We start from the raw sequence: 10599 nt of genomic DNA, 5'->3' as shown, positions 1-10599 counted from the left end.
CTTTTAGGCAGCAATTTACTTGGGATTTTCTTGTAGAAAGGGAAGGCCGAAGGCTGCCTACGTGACTTTTTCTGTATATCAGTTAGAAAAAGCTGATTAATCTTTTTAGGAGTACCAAATAACTGCACAAGGGGATGAGATGAGAAAAGAGGATGAAAAAGTTCAACAGCAAAACATGCATATTAGTCCAACCAACAAGTTACGGTTTATTCTGATTTGTCAAAACCTTAACAGTAACTAATATATTTAATTTATGATATACCTGCTCAGGTGTCCTGCTTGTTTCCACTGTTAGGAACATTAGTATTTCTCCTAAACGCGCAGACACAAGATCAGTAGAGTCATTTAGGAATTACTTTATAGGCCATTAGGTAAACTTCATGAGAATGAAATAAGTGAACTTAGTTTTCAGAGGACACTCGTGGCTTTCCATTTCTACGGGAAGGACACCCTGACTGTACAAGCTAGACAGAAGCTCAGAGCACTCCATCCAGGTCGTCCAGATTAGATGCACTGTGGCACGTGCAAGTCTGGAAGCTGCCAGTTCATTTTATCTTGGAGAGTAAATATTTTCTGCATGTAGTTGAACTGGCACCTCTCTAGTATGTCCGGACAAGTTTCAGGAAAGGTGACCAGGCTGCTGGGCTGTAATCCGTTAGTCCAGCCGCTCCCACCACCTCTCTCTCTATCCCAAGCTCCCCCTACATATTTGGGACCATGTTTAAAGGGGTGGAAGAAAGTTGGCAGATGCAGCATTTTGACCGTGCCAACTTCGTTAATACCCCAATGATATGTGATAACTTAATGATTTTTCAAATGATTTTATTTGGTTTTATGGAGATTTTTCTATGATTGTTGTATGGTGAATTTTACCAAAATGCCCTAAGTACACATTGAATTACATGATCCCACTCTAATGTTTTTTCCCTACCAAGACACTGGCATCTGTAATATCCTTTTTTTTCCCCTGTAGGAGCTACCATAATGATCAAGAGGTTTAACTTCATTCTTTACTTCTTTAAATAATACCTGGAAAATAAAGTAATCTGGAAACATTTTGCTTCTGTATGTAAAATAACAGACTTATTAAGCTGCTAAAGGGAAGCTTCTTCTAGTATTTTTTTTTTTTATAGAATCATAGAATGGTTTGGGCTGGAAGAGACTCTTAAAGATCATCTGGTCTGACCTCCCTGCCGTGGGCAGGGACATCTTTCACTAGATCAGGTTCCTCAAAGGCCCATCCAACCTGGCCTTGAACACTTCCAGGGATGGGGCATCTACAACTTCTCTGGGCAACCTGTTCCAGTGCCTCCCCACCCTCATCATAAAAAATGTCCTCCCTATGTCCAATCTAAACCTACCTAAACCTACCCTCTTTCAGTTTAAAACCGATGCCCCTTGTCCTGTCCCTACAGGACAGATCACCAAGGTATATCTACCAAGATCCAATTATCTGCATGCTCTCTACTTTCCCATCATTTTACACTTGAGCTACTACTAATCAAGAGCTATGCTGGATTTTTAAAGGTGCTCTGTTCCATATAATCAAAGACCGTATTTCCAACACTGCTCAACGCGTAGGGCACCAAGTGATTTTGGAGGTGTGTTCATGAGTATCTGGGTGGAACCTTCTTGATACCTAATGCTTCTAACAGCATGAGACGTGTTAGGTAGTCTAACAAAATTCTCTTTGGGAAAAATCACGCCTTGCTTGTGAACGTTAGGATATGCCCATAAAGACCTAGCGTGGCTCGGTGAAGTCACTGGAAATCTGTCAACTTGAAAAGGAATGGATCAGATTAAGAAGGTTTGTTGCGTGTTTCCTTTTTTATTAAGCTCCCACTTATTCTCTGGGCAGGTTCACTTCATCACCAGGTGAAAATGCATTCCAGGTGAAGATCACTGCTCCTGATGAACAGTTCACTCGGGTTGGTGTGCAAGTATTAGACAGGAAAGATGGTTCCTTCCTTGTAAGATACAGGATGTATGCAAGCTACAAAAACCTGAAGATAGAAGTCAAAACTGGAGATAAACATGTCGCAAAGTCTCCATATATTTTAAAAGGTAAGAAGCAGCACTACACACAGATTTCCTATCATGGCTTTTTCTCACACACTCTGTCCCAGAATGTCTTCTAGGATTAGCATAGAATTCTGCGGGACCTCAGTACTTCTCCGGACTATTAAATCCCATTGGAATTATGGATTCATTATAAGCGTCCTGCGTGTACTATTCAAAATAATAAAAAAGAAACAAATGCTGTGAAGCTGTTGCCTAGCAAATACAGGTAGAGGGCTCATACAGAAGCTGATGTAGCTTGGCATGACTCCGTTGGAGTCAGAAAAAGTTCAGACGTGTCCATTTAGAGTTGCTGAAGGTTTGGCCCTAAGCAATGAATGCTCAGTGCCTGACCCTCTTTTGTGATCTCAATAGCGTGACTAACTAAAAATAAAATAATAATTGTGTTCCTGATAGGACCTATTTACCATGAAAACTGTGACTGCCCTCAGGAGGAGAGCAGTGCATGGCTGGAAGAGATGAACTGCCCTCAAATCATTCCACAGATTCAAAGAGACCTAGCAAATTTTCCCATTGTTGATCCAGATAAGATTGCAAAAGATATTCCGCAGAGGTTTGGACAAAGACAGAGTTTGTGTCATTACACCATCAAAGACAACGAGGTACGGAATGGGTTGATCTGATATACAGCTAGGCTGTTTGGCTGTTCCCAGTTGAAAGGCTTCTTGTCTGTTCTTTAAGAAACTTCCTTTGCTTGCTTCTCTGTCCTTGAATACTTCACAGTTTGTATATGAGCTCAACAATATCTGTCCTACTTTGTAAAGTACTTTTTGTCCACGTTACAACTGAAGCACAGTGAAGGCAAATTACTTTCCAAGGAAATCAGTGTGAGTACTGGGCACAGACCCAAGCCTCCTAAATGCTAATTCAGTTTCCTGTTCTCTGAGTAATATTGCTGTGGAGTGTCACGATCATCTAATTTGACATGCATCAATAAATTACATTGTGCATAATACTGAGGTAAAGAAACACCACTTTTAGCTCCACTGAGGATCAGAGCTACAGTTCTCTTTAACAAAACTGTACAGACTTCAGTAGAGTTTCATATGGAGATGAGAACAATAGAACACAACAGAAACAGGCAACCAGTGTCTGTTTCCATGAGACAGACCTAAAACGTCTGCAAAAGCAAGCAAAGCTTGTCCTTTTTTTTGGTCACTTCTCTGTGATGACTTAGAGAGATGAGATTTCTAAAGCTTCCCAGCCGATTCATAAATCTATACAGCCATACAATCTGTCTGACCAGTTACTTACTAAGTGATTAAAAAAGGTCTAAATTGTGCCAGCCGTTCTTTGAAATGAAAACACCAGACCAGTAAAACCTTTGTTTATTTTCAGGTTTATATAAAGACGTATGGGGAACATGTTGGCTTCAGAATTTTCATGGATGCCATACTGCTTTCTTTGACAAGAAAAGTGAGTACATCTGTATGGTCATTTATTCTGTATGTCCTAATTCATAGAAGCCTGGGCTTAACAAATATACTACAGCATATTTGTTGCTATTTCTGTTAAAAAGCCCTTCTTGTTCTTCGATTAATAATGGAAAGGTCAGATGGATTTTCCTTGTTTGAAGTTGGCGTGTTCTAGAATGCTATCTGATCAGTGTATGGAGTATCACAAATGTTAATTGAATAGCAGGCTTTTATAGGAGAGTTTGATAGATTTGGACAGCGTGTGGGTTTGTTGTTGTTTTTTTTCTATAGACTAAATAAATCATCCTGTAGCATCTAATAGAAAACTCTGTCTCTGCTAGTACATTTTACAGGATGACTGAAAAAAATAGGGAACGTGTATCGTTCTCCATTAAATTCCATGTGTTGAAAACAAGATGGGAAGGGTTGAGAAAGAGCACCGAAAGCCCAACAGGTGGCATGTGGGAAAACTCCCTCGATGTACAAGCAAAAAGCACCACACAAACTCTTTCCTAGGGAAGCTTTGGAAGAAAATCTGACATTATGTACATAGTGACAGAATACAGCAGGGCTGAAGTTTCAGCACACACATATGCGATTATTACATAAAGAGAGTAGTAAGAGAAATACAAAGATATCCGAGTTAATATCTATTTTTGACTGTAAAAAGACAAAGCACTTTGTCTTTTAAAAAGGAGAGAAAGGAGAGGAGCTACTGAAGTGTGAAGTTGTTCACCTAAAAACAATTCCTTAAAAATCTAATAAAAAATAAACACATTATTTATAAGCAGCTGAAAGATAAGCTAATTGGTAGGAAACAATATGGATTTATCATAAAAAATAACTATGTAATTTCTTTCTGAAACAAGATAATAGGCTTCCTGTATGGATGTCAAGTATCTTAATTTTAGTTAGGCTTTTGAGGGTAAGTCTCACAAGTTCCTCATAAACGAGATAGGAGAACTTTGCCTAGAAGAAACTACTGTAACCTGCTTGGAAAGCCTTACTTAAACAGTAGTTGCCAATGTTTCCAGAGCGGTAAAAGGTGTCACAAATGTATTCTTCAGTAATTTGTCCTGGGTTCAGTCCCCATTTAATAACTTAGTTATATTTTGACTGAATGATGGGCTAGAGAATATGCTTATTGAATTTTCAGAGAACAAAAACGAAAGAACCTGCAAGCACCTCACAGTACAGCATCATAATTAAAAATTTCCTTAACAAGTAAGAGAAGTTGTATGGAAAAATGGATAAAATAAAGTGATGAGGGCAGGATACTACACAAAGGCTGGATAAGTCATATAGTTATGACACCTATTTAAAATAGGGAGTGCGTGGTTATTTTCTGCAGAAAAGTGTGACGGTTACAGTATCACAAATTTAACACGAGCCAACAGTGGCATGCTGTTGCAAAAAGCTAAACACACGCATTAGCAGAACAAACGCATGAAAGAAATGTAAAGTAAGCTTTCCACTATACTCAGGATTAGTAATGGATCGGTCATGCCACTGTGTCTGCCTTTGGGTGTCATGCTTCAAGAAAGAATGTTCAATCACTGACCTTGCACAGGGAAGTGGTAAGAACAACGAATCTTCATTTGTATGTCTAGTCAAGCGGGGATTGTTTCGTCTAACAGTGTCTAAGGGAAGACATGAACGTAGCCTTTAATAATCTAAAAGGTTGCTCTGTGGAAGATGGACGCAAGCTGTTCTCGGTGTCAGTAGTGTTGGACAATCACGATCTCTAAATAGCTGTTAGTAGTCAGGACAGAGATCTTGAAGTTATTCCAACAGTTTTCCAAAAATGCCAGTATAATAATCAGATGTTTGTAATGGTCAAATACCCAATTAAGACTTCTTAAGGAGGGAGGCAAAAACAAAAGAAAAAAAGATTATGTCACAGCATAAAATCTGTGACATGCCTATCTTGTGAAAACGGTGCAGTTCTCATTTCACTTTCTCAAAAAGAACTACACAGCAGTTGGGGCATGCAAAGGCAAGGTAATTTCACCAGGATTCTTTTGCTTTGAAAGAGGCGACTGGGGGGGATGTAGTAGAGATCTACATTTTAAAAAAATTAATGTCATGAAGAGGGTGAATTAAGAACAGATACGGCATCAGTTCTGCACTGACATTATACATGCCTCCAGGGTTCTGTGAAACTCAACCGTATGTCGCCTTCAGCCTTCTGCTCTCCAAATTGAAGCGTCCCACCGTTTTCAGCTTATCCTCACAAGGCAGCTGGTCCATCCCTATCATAGCAGCTGCCTTTCTTTGTACCTTCTCTTACATTGTCTGCAAATACCAGAACCACGCACAATGCTGAAGATGGGGGTGCATCGAAGTTTCATATAGCAGCAAAATTATGCCCTCTGTCCTGCTGTTACAACATTTCCTGGCCATCAACAGTATTTTGCTTGCTTTTTGGCTGCAACTGTGATTTCAGATATGGTTCCATATACCGACTATTTTAAATAAGTGAGGATGTTATGCTTAATAACTAACTCCAGCGCCGACTAAACGTGGTCGGTGGCTGTTCATTTCTGTTTCATTTCAAATGAACATCGTGGCTGTTCATTTCTGTTACTTCTCTTCTGTTGATTTAGTCAACAAGGTGGTTCAACTTACCTTGGAACTATACGATTGCTTACTAGATCCCAGTGCTAGCCTGGTACAAAGATTGGGCAGTCAATCATGTAAAGTGTAACAAGAAACCATCTTCTAAACTGGGGTGTTCCTATCCCTTAAAAAAAAGAGAAAGCATTTATGTGGCTTTGTGCAAATCTTTAAAAAAAAAAAAAAAATTGTCATCTTGTAGGCTTTTACTCTGTGGTCTCATTACTTCTAACATCTTTCTAAACTTTAACAATTTATTACAGGTACGTTAAGTATATTAGAGACCTGGCTATTTTTTCTCTTGGTGAGGTTGTTTTCAAAATGCAGGATGCCAGCAGAAGAATACTGCTTTGCATTAAAATGCATTTGTGCCTACTTTGCTTCTGTTTAGGTGAAAATGCCAGATGTAGAATTTTTTGTTAATTTGGGGGACTGGCCTCTGGAGAAAAAGAAGTCCCCACAGAACCTGCACCCCATCTTCTCGTGGTGTGGGTCCAGTGAGTCAAAAGACATTGTCATGCCAACATACGACTTAACAGATTCAGTTTTGGAGACTATGGGACGGTAAGAAATCACTTAAAATTTTCGCAAAATTTACAGCGAATGATCTTCCAAAAAGATATTTGTATTAGCAGTGTATTAACTGTTTTACTCTTTATTTATCCATTGAGACATTGGCACCCTGTAGGTAGGCAATAACCATGTAATCAATATCTTAACATTAACCAAGTTATGTATAATATAACGTAAATGACATATTAAAATACTTCATTGTTTTATTTAAAAAAATCAAAATTAATCTAAACATGGTCAAGTCACTCAAAACAGCACTTAGATGGAATGTTTCAAGAGTAGGTATTTTGTTTGCTGTGTTTCCCCCCCATGAACATGTTGACAACTGGCCAGGTCTCTTTTTTTCCTGATTTTCCTAGAATCTTTTTTCTGTGCCTTTTAAAGCCCTCTGTAGCCAGAATTCTTGACCTAGGACCTCCCGCTTTGATTACTGATCATAACTGGCCCGCGCAACTGCCCTGTCACTGTCTTGAAACACTACAAAGCCAGCTTCTAAGAGATGTTTGTTATCGACTTTGAACTTATTCATTATTTCACTGCATTCAGTTCAGGTTCCTTTATTATCAAGACTTTTCCCAAATTTGCTCCCTCCTGCCCCCCCCCAGTTTATGTGTTTTAAATTAGCAAAGGAAGTGAAATATGTTGTATTAAGCTAGTTACATAAAAACCTTGCTTTGGACTGTCATGACTGCATCATCACCATTATCAGCTATTGCATTACCCTGTATCACCTTCATCTGTCTGGCAACCATATCCGCTTTCAGCCACTTTTTTCCATGACAACTGACAGGTACTCTTTCCACATGCCACGTCGTCGTCGAACTGATGCTGTCTTGCCACAGGCCTGTGAACTTGACATTCCTTATCTATTTTTATCGCTGCAAAAATACTGATACACTACGTATACGGGTGTGCTCATGACTTAGAATCAATCAGAATCATTAAGGTTGGAAGAGACCTCTAAGATCATCGAGTCCAACCGTCGACCCAACAACACCATGCCCACTAAACCATGTCCCTAAGCGCCTCATCCACACGTCTTTTAAATACCTCCAGGGATGGGGACTCCACCGCTTCCCTGGGCAGCCTCTTCCAATGTTTAACCACTCTTTCAGTAAAGAAATTTTGAAAGAGTGGTTAAACTTACCTTCATCCTTTGTATTTCCCTATTGGTACAGTAAACTCTTTAAGTAATTGCACTTCAAAAAATTTCCAGTAGGCTTCACTATTAAATCTCTTCTTTCTCCTCCAGAGTCAGCCTGGATATGATGTCAGTTCAAGCAAATACTGGCCCTTCATGGGAAGACAAGAATACCACAGCATTCTGGAGAGGACGTGACAGCTGCAAAGAGAGGCTTGAACTTGTAAAACTGAGCAGAAAATACCCAGAGATCATAGATGCTGCTTTCACAAACTTTTTTTTTTTTAAACATGATGAAAGCCTTTATGGCCCCATTGTTAAACACATTTCATTTTTTGATTTTTTTAAGGTAAGCCAGTAACCATTTTTCATAGAACTAGGATCTCGGTGCCTCCCGTTATCAAATAACTCTGTATATATTATTGATAATAAAGTGACTTCTAGTTTTTCAGCACACCACCAATAACAAGCATGAATAGGCATCCCTCCAGTGGGATTAACTGCTATGTAGCTCTTACGCTGAGGATAATAATGTTTGATTTACATCTAAAGGTTCTGTAGAACCTTGTGTAATCTATATAACTCCAAGTTCCTTTTTATTTCTTTTTCCTGATTCAGCGATCAGGACTACTAACATAACTAACATAGTGGGAAAATCAGTGGATGAAGTGGCACATCTACCCTCACACCCGAGGATGAGCGTCTAAGAATTTCCGGAGAACTTAATTGATGAAGAGGGCATCTCTGTGTACCCAGCACTGTGATGAATTCCAAACTAAATAATAAAAGCTACTTAAACATTGATGCTTGCCTAGCCAATCCTACATTGCTCAATATCGGCAAGTCAGTAATACCAGTGCCCTCAGAATAATATAATCCAAGCTACTTGGATCTTCTGTTCGTTAATAACTTATGGTCATTTTCTTTCCAGTATAAATATCAAATTAATATTGATGGCACTGTGGCAGCATACAGATTGCCTTATCTACTAGCAGGAAACAGTGTGGTGCTAAAGCAAGACTCCATCTACTATGAGCATTTTTATAACGAGCTGCAGCCATGGAAACATTATATTCCGTTTAAAAGTGACCTGAGTGATCTACTAGAAAAACTACAGTGGGCAAAAGAGCATGATGAAGAGGTAAATACGCATTTAGAAGTACTCAGCAATGTTTCTAGACAAAAGAGAGAGAGAGCAAAAAGTGCGTTTCTTTAAAACAAAAGAATCTATTAGGAGGACTTAAAAATTATTGTCATCAACTCTACAAATAAGAAAAATACTTTTTAAAAAATACGTAATACTGCCCTTAATTGGAAATTAAATTGAACTCTGGAAAAATTAGGAGTATTTTCATAAGAATGCCTTACTTCTAAAATTAAGAATGTTTAAATAGGTTATCCTAAACTGTCAACACTATACTTAACTCCAGAATCAATACTGAAATAGCTACAGTTTTTGAGAATTTAAAAAAACCTTTTATTTTCTTTGACAGGCAAAAAATATTGCAAAATCTGGACAAGAATTTGCAAGAAACAATCTCATGGGGGATCACATTTTTTGTTACTATTTCAAACTTTTCCAGGTTAGTGTATTTTTAATGGCTACTACCACAAAAATAGAAATCCCACAGAAAGAATTCAGGGCAATGGAGCTGCTGGAAATTGGCCAGTCCAGCACTTGAAGCCACAAAGCAAGCAGCAGCAAGTTAGAACTTCAGTTCGTTTACAAACACTGCATGCAGTTAATTCCTATGAAACCCCTTAAGACTACGCTGGCGGTTTCAGAGGAGCAATCGGATCCCATAAACCTTGATCTAATCTGCAAGAATACGTTGCCCACAATGATCAAAGAATTCCACATCAGACGCAGACGCTGTGAACCACAGCTGAAAATACCTGTGCATTAGCACCGAGATACCGAACTCCAGTGAGGCACCCGAAGGGGCTCCTGTCTGCAGTCAAGTATCTGCTTACCCTGTCTGTGACACAGCGTGGGGTAACAGATTGTGTAGCCCCAGCGTTTTCACAGAATTACTCAGCTGAGTTGGTGCGGTGTTTACAACCAGAGGTACACTCCAACGAGTTCATGAATTAACGATAACCTTCCTTTTTTAAAACTAGGAATATGCCAGCTTGCAAGTGAGCGAGCCAAAAATCAGAGATGGGATGGAGAAAGTGCAGCAGCCTGATGATGACCTTTTTCCATGTACTTGCCACAGAAAAAAGGTACAGTACGTACACTGTTAAACGTAAAGTGCTGGATGCCCTCGGTTCATACTCAACCAAATTGGAGCAGCCATTGCTCAATAGCCCATGGTATCAGTTACCAGACCATTAACGCCTATCAAGCTTGGAAACGTTTCTTAATGTATTTGCAGGACTAGACAGTTAAAAATTGAGTTTCCAATTAACTGAAAAACGTTTCTTCTTTCTTGACTACAGGCCAAAGATGAACTCTGACAGAAAGAAATAAGATAATTCTTTGAATATTTACCTACGTTCAGAATGCCTTCTTAAGGAAAGAAGAAAAATTTGGATTAAAATGCCAGTGGATAATGTCAATAGATATTATGAAGTTTACTGTATCATGATCTACATATGGAAGAAAACCAAGCACCCCCTATTTCCTTTTTATCATGCAGTGGGTGCAGAGCCTTGTTCAAAAACATTTTTATAACTTTTTTTTTTAAATAAAAATCATGTTTGTATCAGTCGTGTTACTGTCCCGAGATACCTAGGAAATGCAGATACTTTTTACTCATGCTCGTTACGCTG

At 38.9% G+C, this 10599-nt stretch overlaps 1 protein-coding gene across 1 annotated transcript; it reads left to right on the top strand.

Moving 5' to 3' along the window:
* The first annotated feature begins 717 nt into the window (after positions 1 to 717).
* KDELC1 (KDEL (Lys-Asp-Glu-Leu) containing 1) lies at positions 718 to 10535 on the top strand. Its single transcript, XM_009333374.1, has 10 exons — positions 718 to 793; positions 1837 to 2064; positions 2476 to 2681; positions 3418 to 3495; positions 6502 to 6674; positions 7936 to 8173; positions 8756 to 8965; positions 9318 to 9407; positions 9946 to 10050; positions 10267 to 10535. Exons 1-10 carry the CDS (start codon positions 718 to 720, stop codon positions 10282 to 10284), a joined length of 1422 nt encoding a protein of 473 aa, XP_009331649.1. The 3' UTR covers positions 10285 to 10535.
* The last annotated feature ends 64 nt before the right edge of the window (positions 10536 to 10599 follow it).

Source organism: Pygoscelis adeliae, unplaced genomic scaffold (genome assembly GCF_000699105.1).
Source record: "Pygoscelis adeliae isolate BGI_AS28 unplaced genomic scaffold, ASM69910v1 Scaffold48, whole genome shotgun sequence".
Taxonomy (NCBI): Eukaryota; Metazoa; Chordata; class Aves; order Sphenisciformes; family Spheniscidae; genus Pygoscelis; species Pygoscelis adeliae.
This window is presented reverse-complemented; position numbering and strand designations above follow the sequence as displayed.

Coding starts and splice junctions, on each gene's coding strand:
- KDELC1 (XM_009333374.1), top strand. CDS start 718: ATGTTTAAAGGGGTGGAAGAAAGTTGGCAGATGCAGCATTTTGACCGT. Junction 794..1,836: donor CGTTAATACCCCAATGATAT/GTGATAACTTAA, acceptor TTTTTTATTAAG/CTCCCACTTATTCTCTGGGC. Junction 8,966..9,317: donor CAAAAGAGCATGATGAAGAG/GTAAATACGCAT, acceptor TTTCTTTGACAG/GCAAAAAATATTGCAAAATC.